We start from the raw sequence: 26,875 nt of genomic DNA, 5'->3' as shown, positions 1-26,875 counted from the left end.
GCATTCCCTTGCTTAAAAGGTTCAGAGTCCCTGAAACAAACTAATTTGTATCCCATGAAAGAGCCACAAAAAAGACCCTTCATCACGCCGACTTTGCTTTTTTATACAGAACCAAACAATGACAGCATGCCAGAGTTCTGGAAGCAAAAGAGGTATGACGGGCATGACTTGTAACACAACAGTTCTGGCGTCGAGTGTGACATTTAAGCTCTTTCTAAACAATAACAGTGTCATAACATGGCAATAACAATCAGTTACTGTCCCTGTTATATGGCGGGTAATATCATTCTCTGCTCGGATGTAAAGGAGCTCCCAGATCTCATTGTCTTCACAGTTTGAGGAATATTTTCATTTAAGGCCATACTTCTTTGAGTTAGCTGCTAACTGCTGCTGGCTGCTTTTTAAACATCCCTGTGGTGGCTTAACAGCACGGCATTACTGCTTTATATAGGCAGTGTAAAACAGGCTTTTGCCTTCACCTAACTGCATCTCATTCTATCCCTGATCTCTCCTTAAGATTTCTATGTCATTGATCTTTGTTGTCTCACAAAATTCAAAGTTCAAATGGGGATACTGGCACACATTTTCATACAGTCTCTCTTTAAATGCAATGATGGTGTTGTACTCAGTTTGACGCATGGAAAGTCGTGGAAGTCGTTGCAAACTTGGGAGAGAAGTTCAAATTATGCCTACATTCTCACCGCCGTACTCAAAGTCAGTTAAAAAAGTTGTTTGATGTTACCTCCGAATTGGGAAGTTGGACAGGTTTAGGATGAGGGGCTTTCTGACACTGTCAGACAATTTGATAAGCATTTCTTTTAAAACTATTTCACCACCTTACCTTAATGTCAAACACTATAACTATGTGCCTAACCCTTACCTAACCCTAAACGTAACGTAAAGTCTAATCTGAAGCTAACTCTAACCCGAGAATACCCTTTAAAAAAGGTGAGGACTGGGCGAAACGTCTTCACTGTCAAGATCTAAAATTGGTCCTCACAAAGATAGATGTAAGACAGTGCACGCACACACACACACACACACACACACACACACACACACCACTAATATCCCTCTCAGCAGCAGAGCACCACCTCAAGGTTCAGCCCACACTTGTACCACAACTCCTTCCGCTCCTGCGATGTTCATTAGTGGTGTGGGTGCAATAATTGTGTGCAGATCAGCCATAACACAAAGCCAATCTAATTACTTTTATGGCTGTGCAACGTATTGCGATCCTGGCAGGAGTACCGTGGACATCAGTTTGTGGGAAGGCCATAAAACGATTAAGAGTGCTAAAGAGACACTCCCCTTTAAACCAAATGAAGCCGGGGCAATCATCTCTGGGATTGATTGGCACTGCCTCGCTGCTCGGCTGACAATAACGACAGGCTGGCAGACGACTCAGAGGGAGGGGTGAGCTCCCACACATCCCTTATTCCATGTCTAAACTGAAAATTGCCCGTGGGTAAATTACACTCCCATTTTTTTCACATGACAAAAAATCCCTTTTGCGGTTTAGGAGTGTTGAATATTCCTAGGAATGCCGCCTTATCTGCCAGAACACGGTGACTGTAGAGGGGAGGGGGAAAATACCCTAAAGGAATCCAGATAATAGCAGCATTAAAATGTTACAGTAAAATACAAGAGCCAATATTATGCCCTTTCTAAACCCCCAACATCAAGTGAATGAACTCCTCCATTCCCATAGTGGTATAAATGAGTGCAATAAAGCTGGTGCGGTGCTGCCGGGAGAGCAGGCATCAGTCATCCTGATGGAATTAGACTGTGCTACCCACAATCCTCTCCTGCTCCCAAAACTATGGTGAAAAAGCAGAAGTGGGCTCCCAATGCAGAAAAATACACATTATACTGATGAAAGTCATGTGGCTAAATAGGGACGGTTAAGAAAACAGCTTGTGTTGGAAATGGATAATTGGGCCAATCGAGCCCAGAAGGAGGGAAACTGTAGGATGGAAACAACTATACCTCAGTGGAGGTGTGACATGAAGAGGTGAACCTGAGGTTGAGTGTCCAAGCCAGGCTGGAAGGTGCACAACATCATTAGTGCTTCCACACTGTTGTTCAGAGATATCTGTCACATTGGTATGACATGACATTAACAAGGTCCTGCATCAATTCCTACTGTAGAAGAAGAAATTCTCAACAGGTTAGGGCTGTTGTTTTTAATATGAATTAATCTATCTATTTTTCAGGTGAGCTGATTTAATGTTTAATCTAGAAAATGTCCAAAAATACTAAAAATATGGTCATAGCAATTGTCAGAGGTTCAAGTTGATGTCTTCACCTTGCTTGTTTTGTCCAATCAACAGCCCAAAACCCAAAGATATTCCATTTACAATGATATAAGAGAGACAAGCAGCAATTTTTCACATCTGAAAATCTGGAACCAGGAAATATTTGGCAGGTTTCCTTGAAAATGACTTAAAATGATAATCCAAATGATTGTCCATTACTTAGCTGTGAGTCAAACTATTATTTGACTAATCGTTTCAGCACTAAAATGGATACCATCCTCCGTAAACCTACTTAGACTTGATTTATTTGACATTTGTGTGCATCTTAAAACCATTTTTTCTGCCATATAAAAAGCAGCATATCAATGTAAGCAGTATTTCATAAGCGGAGCTGTCCTGGCACAGACTGTAAGTGGGGCAGTTGTAGGTGAATTAAGAAAAAGGACACTGGCTCCTTGACGTTTGCAGCACATTGCCGAGATGAAGCAACAAAATGTAATATATGCATGGGGAAGGTAATTGAATTTCAAAGACACATTCTCCTGTTTTCCATATGGCCCACCAGTATGGCCAGGGCATGAGTCTAATAACATGCAATTACCATGGCAAGCTAGAGTGTGAGCTACACTCTGACAAGTAAAATGGCTTTCAAGGGACCATCTGAGGGTTCCTCTGACTGAAAGTGTTGTGGAACTACAGTGGATTACTGTTCGATCCTCCAGTTAAAGCAGCTGAAAACTTGGTTTGGGATATTTTGTATTTATCTATTGCATTAAATTATGGGAGTAAATACTAAAGCATATGTGGAAACTCAATACTTCTGGTAGAAACTTTTGAAGCACTGAATATCAAAAACTTTCACATGCCAAATATTAGAACTGAACTGCCCATTCAGATCTCCACACTTGTTTACTTTCTTCTTTGATCAGGCATCTTTTGATTTAAATCAGCATTTTGACAATTTTGGAGTGTTTTTTTTATTTTGGAAAACTTCCTCTGAAGCTGCTTGCACTTAGACACCATTTAACATTTGAAGAATTTGGTTTTGTAAAAACAAATGTATACTCTTCAAACTGAGGTGTCATTTTGCATCAGCACCAAACCTCAGGTATCTTATCAGCACGAGTAGAGTAGTTTTTTTTTTGTTTTAAATGTTTGTCCTGGGTTAAACAGCCCCTAAAGGATGTTGCAATCGCAACAGTTAATGCAGATTCTCTGTGAATTCTGTATGACTTTGCAATCTAAGCCAATCACTGCAATTTTACCACATATTTGAGTATATTAAAAGGAACAGCTGAGTGTCTGCAATCAGATGTTGCTGCCTCCCACAATTATTATTCTTTGGGAAACACGAAATGCTCATAATGATAGGCTCCGGTCTGAGACAGCATCACAGCTGTTTTTGCAATTTTCTTTGGCCCTGCAAATTTATTGCACTACAACGTGGATCACATTTTTTTTTAAATTTCTTTTTTTTAGAAGTTACCATGACAACAGGCATTCAAAATAAGCCAGCGAAATCCTGAAGCGGACTGGTTAAAAATTGCTTTGGATCAACCAGAACAAAAAAATCCAAAACTTGGTAGGTGGATATGACATCACTGACATCACCAGTGAGAAAAGCACAGTCAGAAACACAAATGTAGAAATTTCTGTTAAAAAACAAAAAGTATGGTTCTAACTTGAGCAAATAATAATGAGTTTATTGTTTATGTTTATGGTGGAAATCCCTGAAAATCAGTTTTATCACTCAGCCTCCTCTTTGCAGTGATAAAACTGATTTTCAGGGATTTCCACCATTTCATGTGACATATTAATTTGATAAAGAACCCTACAATGCTCAAAAGCTCTCTCTGGAAGCTAGGGGAATCCCTAAGTTTTAGAGTGTGGGTTACCTATTACTGAGCTTTCATGGGAAAATGAGACTTGTGACAATAACAAATGCCCTGCAGTTGATGTAAACAAACATAATGCTGCAGTATTGTTGAGCTTTTTAATTGAGAGCACACTCGGTTGTTTTGAGACAAAGGAAGAAGTGACCTGCGCTCTTCTTTCCCACACTGTCCTGCTTTTGCCGTACAATGGCAGCTGGAATGTGCGCCAGTCTGTCGAGCCCATTAAATGGCACCACTCTGGTTAATGCTGCTGAATGCAAAACATAACTATACATTTTTATTGGATTTACCAGCTAGGGAAAAAAAAGGCCAGAGCACAGGTGATTTGATTCGTGAGCTCTCACTTTATCATTTCATTTCAATTATAAATCATAGGACCAAATTCTCCCATTGCACACCAAGGCTACAGTGGGAAACTGTAGTGTAGACACCAGCAGTAAAAAGAGTTCATACAGAAATATACAAAAAGACAACTGTGTGTGCAAAATGACCTTGTATAGAGAAACAACCAACAAGGAAGATTCATATCATTATTTGTAAAGGACTTCATTTACAACACAACTAGTGCCTAGTTTGGGACAGCACACATTTGTGCTACTTATCACCATAGCATATGTCAACCACAACAATATGCATTGTGATATAATGTGTTTGTTGTGGAATCAACAAAAATGTGTGCTGTTCCAAGCTACATCAAGGAATGTGGTGAAAATGACTCATCCAGTGTGTAAAACAATAATATCATACATATTACACAGAGAGGCTACTTATTAGAAAAATGTAGTAAAATCGTATCTTCAAGATTTAAAATTCACTATAGCTATATTCATACAATCATAATTTGTTATTCAAAACAATGTAAAACCAAGTACGCTTGAGCTGCGGTGCAAGGAGGCAGGAAGGACTAAAATAAATACTAAAAATATGACAAGCGATTTCATCACCCCAAAAAACTTTGAAGGCATTCAGGTTTTGTTCGCTTATTATTACTCCTGGTTGCTTCAGAATGCACTAATTATCCCTCTTCTTAGCCAGTGAAGCTTTGAATAAGATAAATGCTAGTTAAAATATACACAACCCTACCGTGAAACTGCAAAAAGGCACAGTTAAAACAGAGGGTTTACAGATGACACCCCCGAACACAGAAACAATGTGAAGACAAACCCATGTCCATGAGGTGGTGGGCAGGCGGTGTGGATGACTGACAGACAGAAACAACGACGATGGATGAGGTGGGTGGGGTTAGTGATGATTGCGTCAGGAGGTGTGCAAACTCCTGCATGCAGGTGGTTGAACATTTGAGGGTGAGGGGTGTTAGCGTTAGCACAATTAGCCAGGAGGGCCCATGAAGGTTAATGGTAATCCTAGTGGGAACAGGGTGATATCATCAGTCTTGTTCATGGCTGGTAGTGGGGTTAGTGATGGTTAGCACCATACTCCAGTTAGCCACCGGTTCTGTTTGGTGCTAACACTGTTAGCATTCTCCTCAGACTAGTATTGGAAGTTACATGTGCAGTCTTGGTCTGGTAGAGATCGTTTCTTGACATTAACAGTCTTACAGTCTAGCCATCTTCTCCGGGTGGCAGAGGATTTGAATTACAGGCTCCCGTCATTTCAGACACTCACCCAGGGCTGCTCGAAGCTGTAGGTCCTCCTGCGGTCGTCGGGGTCGTCAGGGACGGTCTGGGCCTGCTGGAACTCCTGCCTCAGCCTCTGTATCCGGTCGTGGTTGCTAGGGGCTAGCCGGTTACTGGGAAGAGAGAAAGGGGGGGGGGGGGGGGGGGGTTGATGAGTGTGAGAGGTCCATTGTGAACAAATGACCTGGTTCCATCAGCGCAGTTGGAAATGGCCTGCAGGATGAAGTTTTTTAAAGTCCAACGTGCTTTGTCTATGAATTGATCAAATGCACTGTTGACACTGGAAAAACAACCCAGATATGTTAAAGCCAGATAAAACGTGATAAGTAAGGGCAGAGCCAAGAGCGGGCTTACAGCAGAGCCAACAGCAATATGAATCAAACTAATGTGCCTCTGATGTATTATTCATCACAATGAACAAAGACTAGTGGTGAACGGTGAGCAGTACCACAACACGCACCCCACCTCTCCCGCAGCCCTCCCGGCCTCATATCATTCAACTACTGCGCTGCTATTGTCTACTGCATCCCTGCGGTGCCTACATCAAACAATGCTGCCTTCAGTGTAACTCTCATGGTACACTGAACAAACTCACTGTAGCTGGTCACTCACAACTCTCTGCTGATCAACTGTAGCTATATTAGATGACACAGAGTCTAACATGTTTAGTGATTAAAGAACTATTAAACTAAGCCCAAGATAAATGAAGAATTCACATCGACAGTTGGGTTTTTTCTGTGTCTCAAAACAGTTTTGGATGTTCCAATGATAAAAACTGCACATGAAACTTGGGTGTTCAAGTAAATCAGAGCTCCTGCAGATGAATAGAAATCTCTTGTCATATCAGTAATTGTTGGATTTGCAACTGGACACACAGGTATATTTGTAATCTCTTCCTGTCGCTTATTGTCTTATATTTAAAAATGTAGAGCCGTTTTATGCTTCAAACTTAACTGAATCTGGGCATGTAACTGACTTGAATTTGAAAGGAGGTTTTGACCAAGATCATACGTTAAATGTTTCCATTGCTGACACCCAGCTTAGTATTGGTTTCTTTTGTTACTTTAAGGGACCATCAGCAAAGTTTTTCACTAACAGAGAAGTTCCAGCCAGACCCTGAGCTCTCAAATGGAGAGAAAAATAGGACATACGTATAAAGAAGAAGACAGGTCGGTGTTAAATATATACGGCCTCCTACAGAGGAAAGTAATTAACACATTTTCCCTGTCAAACAGTGTGCGTGAACAGAAGTGCCAGGGTTGGTGAATAAAAGACCAGCGGGGGAACGGTGACTCTGAGCTCGACTTTTCAACTTTCTAACTCCGCCAGGAAATTCCTGAATCTTTCTTATCTCTAAAACTCAAAAGGTCAAACCTGAAACTCTTTCCAGCCCCAAAGCTCTGCTTACATAGAAAAACTTTAAGGTCAGCATAAGAAATCTTTATTGTGTTTGATGAGGGATTTGATTTAAATGCAGACAGAAAAATACAGATATTACAAGACAGGACGTGCATGTGGGGGGAGAAAAAAAAAAAAATCTGGAACAGATCCCACCCATATTGACTACAGGTCATAACAGTTACTGCACAGTTCAAACAAGATTAAAATATCAACTAATCTTCATGAAGACAAAGTATGACTTCATCTAGGCACAACATTACTGCAATTGCAGCCCAGATTCATTTAATCCACTGCACAACTACCAGATAATGTGGTCTATAATGTTATAACCCAAAATACAGCAGCACCACCAACTTTGCCGGCTATTAACTCCAGACGCACACAATGGAAAAGCCAGAGTCAGTCAGCCTTGTAAAAGACCAGGAACCTGTCATATGTGATCCTGCTAATCTCCATGATATATAACACAGCCACTTGGCCTCTTTAGAAAAACAGCTGACCTGATACGCGTTACATGTGTGACCCTCTGGCTAAGGGTCAAGGCCCCAAAGCCAGCTTCAACAGAAAGGCTCATGTCTGATGTGTTTAACCTGTAAACAGATGTGTGTAACGCTAGAAGAAAAACAAAACAGAATCATGAGAATCTGGTAGTTTGTCATGGATCAGAGTGTGAAGAAGCAGTCTGAATCTAAGTCCAGTGTTTGTCAGGTAAAAGATATTCTCTCTCCTGAGAGAGCCACTCAACCCTGTAATCAAAAGTATATCATCATTAAGGCCAATCTATAGACCCGTCCTATATACTAGAATTCTGCCCGAGAGACTGGAGAGAGGAGACACTCAAATAAAAGGGATCAAAGATCTCCAATCGTCTAGTCTGACAAAACACTGTAAATCAATCAAAGAAAGAGCAACACTGTAATACAACTGCACTGCCAAAAAACCCCAGAGACAGGGAGGAACAGCAGGCTGAGATTTAGTCTGAGATGAGCTTCATCCTCTGGACATGCTCACTCAATATCTGGCACTGCTGTATGGGGCTGAAAGGTCACTGTGTGGCTTTGTTGAGTGGAGTGTCTCTGGAACTCAATAACAGGACTGTGGCTTGCTGACTGGGCTGCCAGCAAAGCTGTTTACGCTGAGATGCACCCTGCCTTTCATGGTCGGGCGTGCCCCCTGAAAAGCTGTCTGTCTCGGTTTTAAGCCCGGGAAAGAGGGAGCTTTGAGAAGATGTAATGTCTGCATTGTGGGCAGGCTTTGACTTCAGAACCGCACTGCTTCACTATGTTCATATGAGCATGGGGAAAGGGAGGGACTGCAAAAAAAAAAAAAAAAAGAAAAAAAAAAAAGGGAAGCTTGGAGAATAAGATCAAGGCAATCAAAGGACCATTCCAGATTATCACAATTTGGGTCACTTGTCTTTGCTTTGAACCAGGAAGTGTTTGTTAATGTTAAGTATACTTGGAAGTTCAGTTTGGTCAATAATTTGACCCGTTTTTGCCTTTGTTTTCTCTTCCATATAAATTTTGGGTATCTGAAGGGTTTTCTTAAAACGTTTGATCATCTGGCAGCATGTTCTTTCAGCACTGTTGGACTTGTTTTTAGTGATGACCTCTGCCATTAATTTGTGAGAACAATGTTACCATTTCTGGTAGGACTGATAGACAGAAGTACGAATTCAAGACCTAGGGATGCGATCAGGAATTACCCTTTGAACCTGGAAAGGAGTTTGCTTTTGTAGGGTTTTAGAAATCCTCATTGTTGCCAGACTTCGATCTCAGCACCACAAATTCCCAATATGTTCAAAAGACGCATAGCATAACACACAGGTTTAAAAGAAACAAAGCTTTGAGAGTGAGATTGGAGCAATTAAAGACAGCCAGGAAGTTCTTGCTTCATTTGGCATGGAAGAGGAAGAGGTCCAAATTGGACCCAACTCCAAACTAACAGGATTTATCAGATCTGTGCTGTCACTTCAAAATCCCCTGTCACATTGACGCTACTTCCACGGATCCCAATCAAAACATGCCAACAGACAGGGGGAAGGCTTCTACAGGGCGATGTACAGTAAGTGACAGAGGCAGCTGATGGACAGAGTACTAATCCCGTGGATTATAAATGAATGGCCTCATTCACACAGGCTGCTCTTCCCATGCCTATATGAGCATCGTTCAGATGAACCACCAACTGTACATGGCCATAAATTTAAGAGCCTTCCACTCATTTAGAGGATTTGGGGACTTTTAGGGGATCAACGTGCCCTTGAAACGACCTAGAAGCTGAGGGTGTCTGCATAGTTTTGGGCAGTAAAAAAGAAACAGCTGGATCCGACCCCACTAGCCACCAGCTGGCCCACAAAGTCCCTTCTGAGCGCATACAGCAACGCAAAGTGCCGAGCCCTAAACGGTGGAGAGATTCAAGTGGATCTTGTGTCTGTTTTGTGACGAGGGCCCTCTTGGCGAGTGGATACAAGTGGGGTGACCTTGAGGACACAAGAGCGGCATTGTTGGTTCACACTTCAAAGTCTCAGATGAAAGCATCACCCCAAGCATGCAGCATACATACAGCACTGTGTGAAAGACTATTAACAAGGCCAGCCAAGACATTTCTTAAATCTTATCAAAGTCTATTATATCATTAAATCAAAGGGCATCTTATGAACAATTGCTGATTTATGCAAAAAAAAAAAAAAAATCACACCTCGCTCTTAATAATACATGGATTGTATTTGAAGATAGCCTATCTATTTCATTTGCCAATAATCCTTATTTCATAATAATCAACTTTTTTAATTAAAAGCCACCGTCTTAATTAAACATTTAATTAAGCATGGGTAGTCATGGGATTCCCATCTCGAATGTGACTGTTGTACTGACTAGCTCGCCAGCCTGTTAAATAAACATTTACTGATGTACCGATACACATTGTAAGAAAACGGCGCATGTCGTGAATACGTGTCCCCCCTGAACGCAGCAGCTGTGGCGGTTAGTTTCTGTAATCTTATCAGATGGGGGAACTAGGCCCTACATCCTCTGACAAAGAGAGAGCAGCTGGTGGAGCCTTTCTCTGCTGTGAAAAATGAACTGAGATGCTGAAGATGATAATCCAGGTCTATTGATCGAAGGCTCACAGACAGCTAGGAGGGAGACTGATGCCCTTGCTAACCGGAGCTAGCGGCTAACGCTCCATCTGTGAGCTGTTGTATGGCAGAGTCCCTGTTATCTGCTGCAGCAAAGCCGCAAAGATCGGCCTGCCTCCACAAGCAGTCACACACTAATCTGGGATGGATGTTGCTGCCACTTGTTCGAAACAGATGAATGCTAGAGAGATCTTTATTTGGAACATTTTGCATGAACATCTTTGGGCTAATGAAGTGATAGTGTATATTTCAAAACAGACTGCAGTGTAATATTCATGACATCCAGTGAGAGATGGTCTGTTGATGTATGGTGCAAAACTAAATTGCCAGCATGCTGTCTCATAAAGGACACAGTACAGTAGACCTCCCATTCCCAAAATGTATGTGTACATTTGCATTAAAGCACACAACTATTAACCATAGAAACAACCTTCCCCTAACAGAGAAGGCGTAGTTTGTTTAATAATTTCTGTTCAACTGAAGATGAAGTCCATTTTACACCTTTAATGTTCTCTGTATTACAATTTAATAGCTAATATATATTTGTTTAATAGTTTTAGCATTGCTGCAGATGTCTGTTTCCAAAAGGCTTGTGTTGTATTTTAGGAATGGTGTCTTTTTTTGTGGCAGATTTTATTTGCAGAGCTTCAGAGAGGAGACAAAGTTTACTGTTTAAAATGTAATATTTTGTATAATAAGCTATGCTATGACAAGTGTTGTTTCACCATTAAAACTGTATAATTGGTGTCCAATAAGCTGATGTGGGCCAGGCAGTTGCATATTAATTAGAAAAAAAACTAAACCAAAAAAAGGACACTAAAAGCAGCTGGTTTGCATTTAATATCCAGATCTCTCTCACTCTGATGATGCTACATAATTTCTAAGATGCTAGTTGATACATACTGTGTATAAATGAGTTGCTAAAAAAAGAACAAGCATTTTGAAATGATCTTTCTCAAACACATAAAGGTTAAAGAAGGATTAGCTCAGATGCTTGACTACTCACAGCCTCACTGGTGTGTGTTGACGCAGTGAGAGAGATTAGAGGGGCCAAGAGGCCACTGTGTCTGTTGTGTCTGAGGCCATTTAGGCTCTTATTAACCCGATCTTGCTTTTACTCTGGATTACAGGCTTAACCCTGAAACACGTACAGAGCCTAATTGATCTGCAGAAACATGGCAATTAGATGCCAATCGATACAATATCTCCACACTTAGCAACTCATTATCAAATCCCAGGCATTTGCCCCGTCATGTCGATTGACTAAGTAAGAATAAAGCAGGACTGCGAGTTGATAAACTGCACAAACAAATCAGTTAGTATGCAAAGGAAGATAAACAGCCAGGCAGAATTTCCCATTCTATGTAAGAGCCTGTGTTGACAGGGAAGTTAAGAGGCTAATGAATCTAGCTAACACGTTCTGTAACCCAGGCCGAATCAGACACCATCTGCACGTTTGCGGCCCGGCTCGGATCAAACCGCTCTCTTCTCGGAGGGCACAGCACTGGCGCGGCGCCGACATGCAGCGCCAAGCTTAGTGGCTGAGTGTGCATTTGTGTGTGTGTGTGTGTATTCATCAGGAGAGAAATATGGCACTTTGGTTGAGTTGGTGAAATGCTGCCATAGGAGGAGCAGTCACTACGCAGCGTTAAAAACAAGCGCAGCTCTGCAGAGAAATGTAGGTGGATTTAAATAAACATTATAAATTGACATTAGTCATGGTCCAAGGTAATGTGTGATGAGTCACTGGAAATTAGTTTCTGCTTGTTCAACAGTGGATATAAAACTTGACATCCTGCCTTTTTTTCATGACTGCTAAGGTTTACTGAAAACAGCCATATTTTGGCTTCCTTCTTCAACACTCTAAGGAGTTTAAGTATAAAATCATCAGTATTTTTGAAACACTGCCTAATAGCCTTGATGCATTTTATCCCTTAAGGGACATACATTGTTTTGAGAGGAACAATACATTTGTTTTCCTCAATCCAACAGTAAGCCACTTTGCAGAAAATGATTAATTCCGTGCAGCGCATGAACCCTCACACAGATCCCGTCCTGCAACTTACAGTAGCATTCATTCTGAGCCTTAGCAATCCCACAGGGTGTCAACACTTGTGCAAAGCAGACAGTAAACATTGGAATCCATCGACGGAACGGATTGAATTTAATTGGTTTTCAGTTTTATAGGGCATCTCTATTTTTCCAGGGGCACTGCTGGTCAGAAATGTCAGAGATGGTAATGTAATATTTGACTGATATTAATGCATGCACACATAAACACTCGCACGTTTAAAGCAAGATGGGTAACTGGTCTTCGATTTCGAGCCATGGCGCCACTGGAGGCAATAATGGTGTGGCACACAGCGATGTGCCTCCTTTTAATTCATGGGACAATTTCATGCTTGCACACATCAGCATATTGATGCTGGCCAGCTCGATTACAAGCAAATAAATTGGACTGCGTTCCTTATATCTGTAATCCTGCCCTACTTTTAACGAAGGTGGGGAGCATGAGGGCCATTTAAGTTTCATTACTCAAATCCCCATCAGATTGTGTAGTGGAGCCACATTTGAATATGTCACTGTAATATCTGCGGGGGCATTTTACATGTGGTTTAGCAGAAGCTCCAATCCCATTGCCTCACAGATGCTTACAATACGTTTGTTCTAATGTATTCTGAGATTGAACTTCACATTAGGATTAAAGTGAGGAGAGATTGTGTTGGATTTAATCTCATGGATGCCTTTAGATGAAAGTACTATGGAATCAGATGTAATGTAAAACAACAGTGTGCCACTCCTCTCTGTTGTATAGACAACCTAAAAATCCATTACTGTGACTCAACATGTTTTGTCAGAGCTGACTATGCAACTGCACTGACTCATGACATGTTGTTATGGTAACATGGTTAGCCATGGAACCAGCATTTGAGAGCTAATAGTAGTTTGTTGGTGCTTTTCTGATAAATGCCCTCTTACAGTCATTCAGTGAGAGTAATACCTGTGTTCTCTAAGTAGTCTGACTTTACCATAGGTTTGCAATACAACATTACAAGATGTAAGAGTGGATGGTTGGGCGTAGGGATGGCATGATATCAGATTTTCACTGCAAATATCGTGGCTAAAGGAATTCACGATAATGATATTGTCTGTTTGTTGTGCTAAGCCAGTCCAGCTGTTTGGGCATGTGGGTGCATGTGTGTATCCCACTAGCTGGCTCCTTACCGCCGCTTTGCACTGCACTCATATGGCGGTTACCGCTGACACTGGGATGGCACTGTCTTGGATGTATAGTGCACGCCCTTTGGTTTCCCCATGGTTAACACTGTTAGCTCTGTCAGCACAGTTGCCATTGCGTACCGCTGCTCATGGAGTTAGCATCATTAGCTGCTAGCCACTGGCTCACCCACCTCCATGCTGACAGTGTCCAGACTGGATTATTTACACGATATTATCATATGTGTTTTAATAACATGATTTCTATTTTCTCCTTTAAATATTGTGGATATCGTCAATACCGGAATATTAGGACACCCCTGGTTGGAAGAACAAAGTGTCTGACTGACAGTGGACAATGCAATGTGCATCCTATGGTCCTATGGTCAATCAACATTGGATTCTATTAACAATGATGCCAATGTTTTCCTTTGGCAGCATGGATCACATAGGCCAATTTAGAAGCAATGGAGGGCTATTTTGAAGGTAAGTGATCTGGAGTTTTATTGCTATTATTGCTACATTTATTTTTACCTCAGAGTCAAATTTGTCTTGTAATAGCAACATGGCACCCTATCTATATCATACCTTTCTTCTGTAGCTATCTGCCCTTCTTTGTTTGAATATTCTATATAATGTAAGACATCCCTTTTCTTTATAAACCTTTACCTTGTCTCACCCACTAAGTTGCAGTTCTGTCCTCCTTCCTTACATTGAGATGCTAAATAAGTAAACGGATATCTGATCTTACCCGCGTTAACACTGGCTCAAGATCTAAGATGTCATCACAGTTGTTGTGCTTTGATGTAGCGGTGACAAAACAGTGTCTAATCTCATCTATCACTGACAGATCATGATCTCCTCTCCGTCAGGAAGCATAATAAAGGCGAGCAGCTAAAGCAGGACGGCTCAAGCATACAGAAAACAGCGCAAATGTTGATGTGCTACATACACACTCATCAGATTCTTTGTTGCTCTTTCAGCTTTCAGTTCACGTCCGTGTCAGTCCCTCTCTCTATTCATCTCACACACAGATATGAATACACACACACACATACACACATACACACTTGCTCTGTCTCTATCTCACCTTGCTCCATTGCTCTCTCCCCTTCACGCTGACACTGACTTGAGGGTTAACAGCAGATGACATCCATCACACCACACCATTCAATCAGTCAATGGACAGATCTGTGCTGTCAGATAAGCCACTTATTGTAATATATCTCAGCTTCAAAATGCAGTTATTATCCCACCAATCATAACTAATGCTTACAAGCCACTAGTTTTTGTGATTCACAGCTCATCACCATGATTCAGCACATTCAGTCACCTGGGGAAACTGTAACCAGGCAACAAGGTTTGGATATGGGTCTTCTGAGTTAATGGCTTTACCACAGCCAGCACTGCACCCTACTAATTATTCTTTTCTGTGTCAACATGGCTGTAAAGTAGGCTCTTCTTGCCCATTAACTTGTAGTGGTGCTTTAACAACACTGTAGAGAAGCAAAATCTAGTTTCAACCTGCCTGTGTTTTCCTACAGGTTGTGCAAATTACTGGCAGAGTTTGAGGACGCAAAGTGTGAGATGAAAGTGCGAGGGGAAGAGGAGAGGGTTTTAAAACCAGCAGGGTGAGTGTGCCGTCTTATCAGTGGTGGATTAGGGAGGCATTAAAGAGTCCAACTTTCTTTTTTACATTTTTATGAGGTCTCAGCTAAACTAAACATTGATAACAAGGCCTGACTTTTTCATACTCATGAATAAAGTTCAGTCTGGAAATACATTTGCACAACTTCTTTGGCTCCTGTCTTCTCATGCTGGCAGAACGTCACAGAGCTTCACTGTAAGATTCTCTCATTGTTTTAACATTTGAAGAAAGAATGTAGTCTAAAATATTAGCAGCATTTTTTGTCAGGATGCAAGGGACCTAAGTGGTCACTTTAATGTCAGTGTGAACTTTGAACATCATAAGGTTCCCTAAAACATCCCTTAAGTTGCTGAATTTTGCCAGTTGTTCAAAGACTAAATGACAGAAACACCATAGAGGAACTGCAGAGGTGTGACAAATACATTTTTTTTTTTCCAATTTACAGGGACAGTGCTCAAGGGCGTCGGTAGTGTAGTGGATAGTGCCGGCGCCCAAGTGTACAGAGGCGATGCCTTGCTGCAGCGGTCGCAGGTTCAACTCCGGCTTGCAACCATTTGCTGCATGTCAACCCCCGCTCTCTCTCTCACCCCATTTCACTCTGTCCTGTACATTAAAGGCAAAAAGCCCCCCCAAAAAATGATCTTTAAAAAAAAAAAGAAGTCATTGCACTACAAGTCTAACTTGTAGTGCAATTTATTATTCTATTGTTTTGGTGTGAGTTGCCGAGTGTTGAAGATATCCGTCGTAAAGATGTCTGCCTTCTCTCCAGTATAATGGAACTAGGTGGAGCTCAGCTTCTGCTAATGCCAAAAAATATATTTGAAAAACTAAACAGGAAATCCCTTTTCAGAAATCATGAACCGGTTACTCAAGATAATCTACAGACCTAGTTTGGTAAAAAGAAAATAGGTCCTGCATGAAAGTGCTCACAACAAGGTCAGTGGATTATTTTGAGAACATTCCTTGAAAGAGACATTGCTGTTGAGTTTTTCAGATGTAGTTTTTGGTGCTTTAAGCTCTATAAGCTGGGTGGCATCTAGTTTTATCATATTCAAGAGAAGTCAAACATCTGTATAGCCGAAATCTCAAACACTTGGCAACTCACACCAAACAATCTAGATTAATAAACAGCACTACAGCTAAGAAGAAAAATGATTTTAGGGTGAATTGCCCCTTTAAAATTAGGCACTTAGAACACTAAGCAACCTTAAAAATCATAGGCAATTGGGGTGAAACTGTGTGTTGGTAGGTGTAGAATTGGCATGGTAAAGGAGCCATCCACCACTAAAGGTGCCTCCACACTGGTGGGTGGAACAAGATGGTATAATGCAAACCTCTGTCATGCCAAGCAGGAGACCCTCAATACTGGCACTAAATATATTTTTTTAACAGATGAGTCAGATCTGGTTTGAAACAGACCAAAGACCCTAAGACCCTACTTAAAATGCAGTCAACCCAAACAGATCCACAAAGCAACAGAAAAAGGCCATACTAGAATTCAATTAGATGGAACCAAGAGGAAATGTGAAGACCTATACTCTGAAGGACAATGGTAGATGCCGCAGTGACAAGGGCTGCAGGGCAGAGGGAACTGAGCATTTGAGATAGGAAGAATACATGGGAAAAATAACTGTAATGACAAATAATGACTTTGACGCTATTGGATGCATGAAATCCGAGAAGTTTGAAAGACTAAAAAAAAAAACAACCCAGAATTATCTTAGTATGTATCAAAGACTGAATTACACAATGCAGCCTACATTAGCTCGCTGCCACAATGATCTGTACATTAGGAAGCGGACAGTCTGAGTGCGACATTATTCACAGCAACCAGAGAAAGGATTCATCTCTTCTATGACAGAAGAATGGATCACCCTTTAAAGGCAGAAAAAGGAAATGAGGGACGAGACAGAGAAAGGAAGAGTGAGATAGCAGTCATTTGGGCTGCGGCTCAGGCGATTGTAGCTGAAGGAAATAAGTAGAGCGAGGCTAAATTAGAATTCCAATGCCAGTTTTGGTGAGAAAGGTAAGGGTTTGAGCGATGCATATCTCCAACGCTGGCTGATCATTTTGGTGTGGCACGGTCTGGGGAGGAAAGAGAGCCGGAAGAAACGAAGGGGAGGGGAGAGAGAATGACATTGAGGGAGAAAAAGGAAATCGAATTGGAGCAGTCTAATTTCTGGGGAAGGCATCATGGTCCAGCTCAAATGGCGCTCTCTCTTTCTCTCTGTCATGGCGACTGGGGGGTGACGGATGGACGGCTCACTTGTAATGGTTCCAATTTTCAGAGAGCTGTATAATACTGGCCGACGGAAGCATCAGTAGCATCTGATAAATCATAATCTAAGTCAAATTAGGATCCATTATCATCAGGAGGCAGGGGGCCCTTTTCCCTCTGTTTCGGGGCTGCATCGGAGGAAAATGAGACTAGAGGCATCTTGTGACAGCAGGCAATTTTGTGAGAGAAAGAGTGAGTATCTGATGTATGATTGCCATGGTAATGCATGTCCTAGATGCCAGGGAGACTGCTCAGACAGAGGCTGGTATTTGGCAAATCCATGATCATAACATGAGTCCATTCTCATGTGCACTTAAACCATCCATATCATTACATTTTACAAATAAGAGCTCCTCACATTAAATTCTATACATGTTTTTGTCAAAAAACAAGAAGAAAACATTTAGATTTATTATGCTATTTTAAGTTTGGCAGTCTAGTTCGCCTATTTTTAAGAAGATATTTACATCTATGTTTCAAGTTGGTACACAGACTGCATACTTGTTAAGATTTGTTTGTTTTAGTTTTGACAAATAGGGAATAAATTACTACGTCTATTCTTATCTCTGAAACATTTCAGTTACCAAATCATCCCATGTACAGTAGCTGAAAACAGCCAAAAATGTGTTTTTCCAAATAATTCCTCTTGGGAATGGAGCTAAAGTGCAGCACTGGTTCAGCAAGCATTCATTAAAAACTGGGACTCTACACTGGCTTCATGAAATATTCACTATACAGTAGATTTCAGAGGCAAGGACATGTTTTCCAGACCACCGAAACGAATGTGATTTTGTGCAGAAATACAAAGAAAAACACCAAAATTACATTTCTCTTTCGTGAACACCTGAAGCTCTAAAGCTGCTTCTCTAAAAATAAGATGGTAACACAACACACAGATGCCTCGGATTCGTTTTTTTGTTAAATCATTTTAAAAGGCTAAGCAGAACCTTCTCTGTGGCTGAGACCTTGAGCTTTTAACACACTGCAATAAATGTTAGAGATGCAATGGCATTCAGGCCGAAAACAGCCCTGCGTTAAAAGGTTCCCGGTGAGACATAATATCCAATCCAGTAAGTCTGTGTTTGAGAAACAGAATATGTGTCTGAAAGCTTGTCAGACACCAAAACAGTACGCACTGGTTTATCATACTGTGAGACAGGATTTTACAACTTGTCAGTTCAACTTTTTTGTTGAACCACCTTCTGTTTTTTACCCTCTTATTCAAAAAAGCTGTCAACGCTGCCTTAGTATCAGTACAGTTTATATTTATGATGTAAGTCTAGTTATTTCTGAAACAAAGCACAATTAACCACAATGAAAGTGACAATAACAACAATTTGCATGAGTGTTACTGAATGGTCCTCTAACATTATTACCGCCCCTCACACATGCAGATATGTGGTTAACACATTCTTCTCTGGGGACGAGCTGTGGATGTATAAATATTCTCACCAAGTCAAAGCTCACTGAGCGGACCCAAGGAGCCACAGGATATGCAGAGCTCAAATGCAGTGCCTTGGAAGCTTGAGAGGCAAGGTGGAACCAAAGCTACAGTGATTTTCTTTTTCATTCAGTGATTACCTTTGAGCTTGAAGGTCAACAGACCAGTTAATCAGCTTATATAACCACCTGTAGGCTGGTATGTTCACCTGCAAGAGGCAGAATGTCTAAGCTGCATTTTCTTTCCCTGATAGTAACAGTGCTGGTCTTTGCTTTTTTATTTTTCGCTTAATTAGAAAACTTTCGATACTGGACTCCACATATTGTGGTTTGGCTCAACCACAAAGATTATTTATGCTTCCTCAGCAGCTCAGCTCCTCAGAAATATATGTAGAAATAATAACACTCCGAACATTAACTTCTGGTTAACCTCTCCTGGCGAAACAGATGCTAGAGCTGTTTAACTTCACATCTGTTCGCAGAAATCTCCAGAGTCCCACAGTCATCATAAAGGAAATCCCGGGTACCTCCCTGTCCTCCACCAACAGATCCCACAGAACCAGCTGCAGCTGAGAGCACCACCAGGCACTGCAGATGCACATAAAGACTTTCCTGCTTCTCCTCCAGACAAACGTTTCAAAGGGGCCCAACCATGAAACACCCATAGCATCAGCAGGGTACAGGCGCTTCCTCTTTCTTGCTTTCCCCCCCTTTGACTCAATCCCTCCCCCCTCCACCTCTTCCTGGCTTTCAACTCGATGCAGCCTGAACTCCCAGTTGTGCTGACCACTGGGACTGTTCACAGGTGGAAATTCAGTAGGGTTTGGTGAGTCAGGGGGGAAATTAATTCTGGAAGTAAACTGAAGAAAGGGTGGCAAAGTGGAACAGCTCAGGATTTGTCACCATTTGTCTTCTGTGAGTGTGCATGGGTTGGGTAGTGTGGTTGCTTCAGTAAACTGCAGAGCACGGAGACTTTATGCCAAATGCCTGCAATAATGTTGCTGCTGTTTCAACTCTTTAACTGCTGCAGAACCACAAAAAGCTATCTGGATTTTGAGCCAAACACCTAAAGACTACAAAATAACACAAGCTGACGATCAGTCGCAACACTATTCTTGACATACACACAAAGTTACAACAATATCCATGAGGTAGCTAGAAATATTTGCTATACAGAGTATTATTTGGACCCAGAAGAGATTGTCTAATGAATTCTAGGCACAAGTTACCCTGGAAATCCAGAGTTCTCACGAGAGCACAATTTGAATTTGCTCAGCGAGTTACTCCGGCAATCAGTAATGATGCTCATCACCCATGCCGTTGGAGCCGAGCTGCTCCAATCACATCGGTGAATCTGATATAGGTGGGCCAGAGGCGAGCTAAACAGATGACGACAGCGCTGCGACGACGAAGTCCGGAATCAGTCAGTAAACACTGCAAGATGGCTACAGATGAACACCAGTTGTTTGAAACGGCTTTGGCCGCTACAATGAACGAGTTAGACTTGGCTTTTTCTCTACAAGAGGAACAGAAGACGGCGCTCGAGTCTTTCCTTTGCAAGAAGGACGTTTTTGCTGTTTTGCCGACCGGATACGGCAAGAGTCTAATCTACCAGTTAGCTCCACTGGTAGCTAAGCGTATACGTCACTCCGTGTATTGTTCTGATTGGTCGTAGTGTTATCCAATTGCATGCAGTGATATTTTCAAATGCATGCTTGGTGCCACCCCTTGAGTTGGGCCATTTTCATTACTCATGGCCAGACCCCAAATCTTTCTAGATTTGGGTCTGGATTTCCAGGCTAGGCACAAGTACACAATTTTACAAACATGACACAATCAAACATGGCCTTCAGGAATGTTACTAGAGCTGCAAAGATAAGGGGATTTATCGGTTTATCAACCAACTGGTCAACAGAAAATTAAGTGGCAACTATTTTGGGAATCAATTAATCATCTTTAAAGCAAAAACAGCAATCATTTAGTGGTTCCAGCTTATCAAATTTGAAGATTTATTGCTTTTCTTTGTCATTTATGACTAAAAACTTCACATCTTTGGGTTTTGGACTGTTGATTGAATAAAAGAAGCAAGAACACAGAGCTCATTAAGGCGTGGGAAATTATATCAACCATTTTCACATTCTCTAGAAAAAGCAATTGAGAAAATAATCGGCCTATTAGTTATTAATGATAATTCTAATCAGAAATAATCTTTAGTTGCATCTCACAATGACACTCTTTAATTTTGCCCAACCTTTCTCTGGTCACACCTATATAGGCCTGCTCCCTTTCTAAGAATATGATCATTGGAAATACAGCGACACAGACACCATTTCTCTCCTCTAACCGATGAAAGTCAAACTGCCTGGTAAATCTAGCCCATATGATAGAGCAATAAAAGGCCACAGTGCATTCTATTGTGGATAGGTGATACAGTGAATCCCCTGGAGCGGCTGACTGGAGGATCCCCCACCCTCCCCACGCAGGCTACTGTCTGCTTCCTGGCAGACAATGCTCCCAGACTCCTGTCAAAACATCTCCTAACTAGGTAGCAGTGGCTACAGCCGTCCCTTGACGGAGGGCTGACTGAGCTGAGGCTGTGTGGAGGTCTACATGGGTTTGTGTGTGTGTGTCTGGACTCTAACAGTGAACACAGACAGTCTGCTTGAAGGGTTGACAGGGTGACTACACTGAGGCTGTGTCCTTGTGTTTATATATATTTGTGTATATGAATTGATGCTTTTTTATTTTTCCCTGCACACCTGTACGTGTAGATGACATTACATATTTTTTATTTAAACTATTGCAATTGGTTAATTATTTCATTTATTAGATGTTAAGATATTCTAATTTTTTACCGTTGTACATTATTAGAAATGTAACACTATTAGGTTTTGGACTGTTAGATGGACAAAACAAGCAAGTGATGAAAAATTTCAACTCATAAAATAGGAGTAGTTTGTACAGTGATTGATGTGCTAGGATGCTTGTACCACAGGTTCAGAACTTACTAACTTACTAAAATGAGGAGCCAGAGCGGCAAGTTTCAGCTGAGCTGCAAAAAAAAGTTTTGGAACTGCAACAGGAAATAAATTGTAAGTTGAGTCCTACAAAGTGCAGTAAACAGAAGATGGACTAAAAGGGGCATTTTTCTACACACCTGTCACTGCATGATGGAAAGACATAAAAAAAGACATTTTAATACATTGTAATTTTAGCCAAATGTTTGAAAAATTCTTTGAAGACCCACAGAAATCCCCTGCTCTACCTGACGCAACAGAGAAACACACATGCACCAGCATGAAAGGCACACGAGTGCAGCCCATCAAAGAGCCCCCGTGGAAAACTCAAAGGGTGTCACAGTGTTTTTGGCAGATACCCGTCACACGGTTCTCCACGGTTCAAATCTCTCTGGGGGGCTGGATGCTGTCTAGAGAACGCTGTCAAGATCCCTAGATGGGAGCTCTCTTTGAAAGGATGGAGGGGAAGGGATAAGGTTGAGGGTGGCAGATAAAGAACTGAGGAAGAAAGACAGGGAAAGAAGGAAGGATGAGGCCAAGTGTGAAGGAAGGGTGATGGTGGAGGCAGAGGGAAGGGGGAACAAAGGATGTGGAGACATGATAAGATGTGTGACACAGAGAGAAAACAAACTGACAAACAGCTCTCTTGCATACATATTTAATTGTCCTATATGATCTGTCTATTCTTAAAACAGAGTGACTTAATAGCTCTAAAAGGGTATGTTGTTTGGCAAGTAAAGACTAACAGCCTCAGAGTAATACATTTTACATTATGCATTTCTGATTTTCTCGTCAACCTTATGCTAAGGCAGAAAACATTGAAGACAAAGAGAGTAAGACGGACTGACATGTAACATTCTGGGTTTGATTCCAGGATGTTGCTAAGATAAGGCAGAAAATATCAATGATTAAAACTGATGGCAATACCACAGGAAACTGGATTTCAATGGTGTTGGGAAGCTCAAAATAACAAAGGGAAAAAAATCAAGGGAAACCTGAATTAGAGCAGATGAGAGGGTATGTAATGCTGAGGCATTCTAGCCAGATGGGTTACAAATTAAAGAAGCCTCAAGACAAGTTTCAATGCTCCTTGGAATGAATTCTCCAAGTCTCTGGAAATCTATTAGAGGGAAGAACGACACTGATACAAAAGATACTTGTTCACTTAGTGCGTTGATGATGGTGATGGAGTTACCTAGCCTGGCATGGTCAGACTAATTCTGAATATCTAGGTGTTATCAAAAGGCACTAAGCAAAATACAGCCTTACACAACTGGATAGACTTACAATCAGTCACAGGAATGAAACGTGACGTAGCACTAAGTGACACATGAGGCTCGGTCCATTAGGAAAAAAAATGGCAGAAAACTTGATCAAATTACAGCTAAACAGTACACTAAAATGTGTTTCTGAAAACATTTAAGGTGGGAAATATGTAATGCAGTAGCAGAATCTTGACTTGTCTTTGATCAGTGCTGCCTAGTTTGATCTGAGGTACGTGCGCCAGGTGCACTGCGCTGGATGGAACTCTATCATTCATCATTCATCCTATCAAACCTGCCCACTTTTAGATAAATGGTAGTGATTGGGCTGCCTAGGATCTGACCAGGTGGAAATCTTTTTGAAACATGAGCTTTCAGCGTTGTCTGGTTCCCAGGCTAGGAGATACCATCCTCACTCGAAAAATTTCAGTATTGAGATGGGCGATCATGAAAACTCTAACAAATGATTCCTGCTCCATCAAAGACTCTGCAATCGTTATGCACTCATTTACTCAGGTGTTTCCTTTAATTCCTCTTAATCTGCCTATATCTGCTTTAATTCTACCCTACATATAATATGAGGACATGTGGCCGACATAAAATGTTGCAGCTGGCTCAGAATGTGTTTTGAGCAGATTCACTTGACTTTGAATCTATTTGTGACTGAATCATCCAAGATGCACTTTGCTTCAAAAGTTTGAAAAGGGCCTGAAAGTAGGTGTTGAATTATTCAGATGGTGGACATCGCCTTTCTGGAATGAAAAGCGCTGAGGAGATATGGCGTCTTTCTGATTCTGAATATATAATTCTGATCATTTTTCATTTAAGCAGGAGCTGCTGGAGAGAGGTTATGGGAGATAGTGGCAAGTCAAGGGATGGATGAAAGGAGGACTGAAGGATAGGAGGGAAATATTTATAGATTAGGGCAGACAGTAAGGAGGAGAGAAGCGATAAGACTGAACGAAGGCACAAAAGGGTCGAGCGAGGGCCCTCTGAAAAGACTTCAAAGAGATCGGCGTGGATGGAGGATGATGAGGAGGAGGTGAAGGGACGGTGTATGGGGAGGTGGGAGGCAGGGATCCAGACTATGCCAGCTTAATTTGAAAATCTTTTTCTTACCACTAAAAACATTTTTAGCCAGCTTAGTGTGGACATAGTCTATGTCATGGCGCTGTGGAAAAGACTGAACCCCCGGCGTTGCAGGAATTGAATGAGGGAGAAGGCAGGCGAAGGTGCAGGCTACGTTCTGGCATGAAGTGAATTAATCCCTGGAGATCCTCCAGCCAGCTGCTGACACAGGCTGGTTTTATAGCGAGCCAGGGGGCCATAAATAAGGCATTATGGGTATGGGGGGATGTGCTGGGCTTAAGTGTGCCACTTTAAAAGGCCCTTTTGCCATTAGTTGTGTGTCCAAGCTGTTTGAAGTGATAGACTGATGTGTGCGCGCTTGTGTGCGGTGCGACGACCTCACTGTGGCAGCGCTGTATTTCAAGTGGCCGGGCGAGACACAAGTCAGGAGCCCGAAGGGATCTGATCGTCTCAAGATCATGATTCCCATCTTCCCTGTCTGTTGTGCTGTTAATCATGTTGTAAGAGCTGGTGTATGATGGCGGCCATCTCATCATGGAACAAAGCTCTTCAATCACTTGCAATATATTTAACATTGTATTGTAGAGGCTTGGGCTGTTGAATTGATTAGATACTTTATCATTCATTTAGTAGTCTCTTACATTTTCACATCTGCTAGAGTTTCACAAATTAGACTTGAAATATATTGTATTCTGCATTTCCCTCTCTCCCATCAGCCTCTCATATTTGTTCTGCTGCCTCCCTCACTTTGTATCCCAGGGACATTTGTACTGCTACTGCACATGACAGGACAGAAACTGTCTGTTGTAAGTGAACTACCATTCATTGTTATGTTAGATAACAATGAATAAACAATGACTGCATATTTATTTCATATGTTTACTTTGTGCTTTGATTTTATGTGGTACCATACAGCATAAATGTTTTATATATTTATATCATTTTTAGCCATGACCAGCAGCTCTCTAGGGGCTCTACGTGTTGGACGGTCAACAAAAACTTTCCAACCCTTTAGATTTCCACATTTTTTGTCCTTGGAGGCTACAATTTAGCTTTAAGGTCAAGTTTGTGTGTGTGAAAGTGTGTGTTTGTGTCCATGCAAAGTGGCTAAAAATAAAACAGGGGAGGGGGCAATAGTAAAAGTGGTCTAGAAAGAAAAGGCACATAACCTCTGAATGGATTCACACACGTGCAAGATTTTGCAGAAAGACTGGTTGTGGGCCCTCGGACAGCTGATAACGTGTTTATGCCAGTGGGGGATGAATTCATAAGTCATGAACCAGTACCGTAGGGAGTCATCACTGGATTAGTGACTAGTGTTGGTGAGGTTGTGTGTGCATGAATGCATGAACACGTGGATGCATATGTGGACATGGTCTCAGCTATTGCAAATTCAGGCTTGTTTTAAATATTTATACATCATATACATATTTAAATTGCATTAGTGTAATGTGTTTAGTATTCCTATATGTGTGTGAGAATTTCTCTTTAGAAACAATAAAGCTGAAGTAGTTAACTTTCTACGGCACACACCATTTACTAAAAGTGGAGTTTCTAATAAAGTTTACTTACGCAGGAAAGAACTTTACTTAGCAAATATTCGGCCCTTCAAGAACCCACTGAAACATGATCATAGTAACTCGCATTCACATGTGGGTGTATCTGACAGCTGAGCTATTAGTGCTCTGCTTGAAGGCACCTTGCCACAGGTTTCCTTTTCTTCAGAGAGAGTATAGAACAAAAACAAAACAGACAAACAGACTAAAAAAACCTAAAGAACAAAATTAAAAAAAAAACAAAAAAAAAAAAAACTTTCAGCACTTTTTTTTGTTTTTGCACAATGGACTTCCTTAGAAGAAAACTATTAGCAGTTCATTGACTTTCATAGGAAAATTCAGTCAAATACTGTTTGGTATTTGTCATTTCCATGAAGTGTATGGGCCATGAATGCTTCGCCGACACAGGATCACAGCAGTGTTTGCAAATACATGGTTTGTTTTGGCCTTTTCTTTTTGGGTCAGATGGATGGAGTCTGCCACAAAGGACAAGGCAAGGAGCGTCAATTGCTTCCACGTATCATGAATGTACAAGTCAGTTTAATATACTTTTAAGTTGATAACTTTGTCCCTCAATTATCTGCATTGTCTCGACATGCTACACTCCATCCTTCAGGTACTCCAACCAAGAGAAACAAACCACTTGGAATTATTTGCAAATTATACTGTGTGATCCAGATCTGGTTTGCAGGAAGCGAACCGCGTGTAATACACTAAAAAGTAAACTATCTATTAACATTTAAATACCACTTGTCATACCTTCTTCAGTGAGTGTGCGATCGCTGGGTTGTCAAGGTCCACGGAGCGTGAAAATCCACAAAATTTGACAGGATACAAGGGTTAGTTAATTCCAACATGTGTTCTTTAAAAGCTAGACTGCCACAAATGCCCCCTTAAAATAACTCAGGGAACATGACAGGGATAATAGAATTTATGTCTCTGGATTAGTGTTGGTGGGACATTCACAGCCAAATCTACTGTTTTTGGAGGGATTAGCACACAAAATCTGGATGTAACACATATGGCATTAAATGTTAATGCT

The 26,875-nt window shown here is 41.3% G+C and overlaps 1 protein-coding gene across 7 annotated transcripts in view; it reads right to left on the bottom strand.

The window, feature by feature from the left end:
* Positions 1–26,875, bottom strand: part of pard3ab (par-3 family cell polarity regulator alpha, b) — a 289,056-nt gene that overhangs the window by 8,794 nt on the left and 253,387 nt on the right. For all 7 annotated transcript variants that reach the window (XM_033651213.2, XM_033651215.2, XM_033651220.2 and 4 more), the window contains one exon: positions 5,780–5,903. In XM_033651213.2, the coding sequence (XP_033507104.2) occupies positions 5,780–5,903 (124 nt within the window). The remainder of the gene's footprint in view (positions 1–5,779; positions 5,904–26,875) is intronic.

Source organism: Epinephelus lanceolatus, chromosome 12, assembly GCF_041903045.1.
Source record: "Epinephelus lanceolatus isolate andai-2023 chromosome 12, ASM4190304v1, whole genome shotgun sequence".
In the NCBI taxonomy this organism is placed as follows: Eukaryota; Metazoa; Chordata; class Actinopteri; order Perciformes; family Serranidae; genus Epinephelus; species Epinephelus lanceolatus.
The sequence above is the reverse complement of the archived record's forward strand: the minus strand, read 5'-3'. Positions and strand labels throughout refer to the sequence as shown.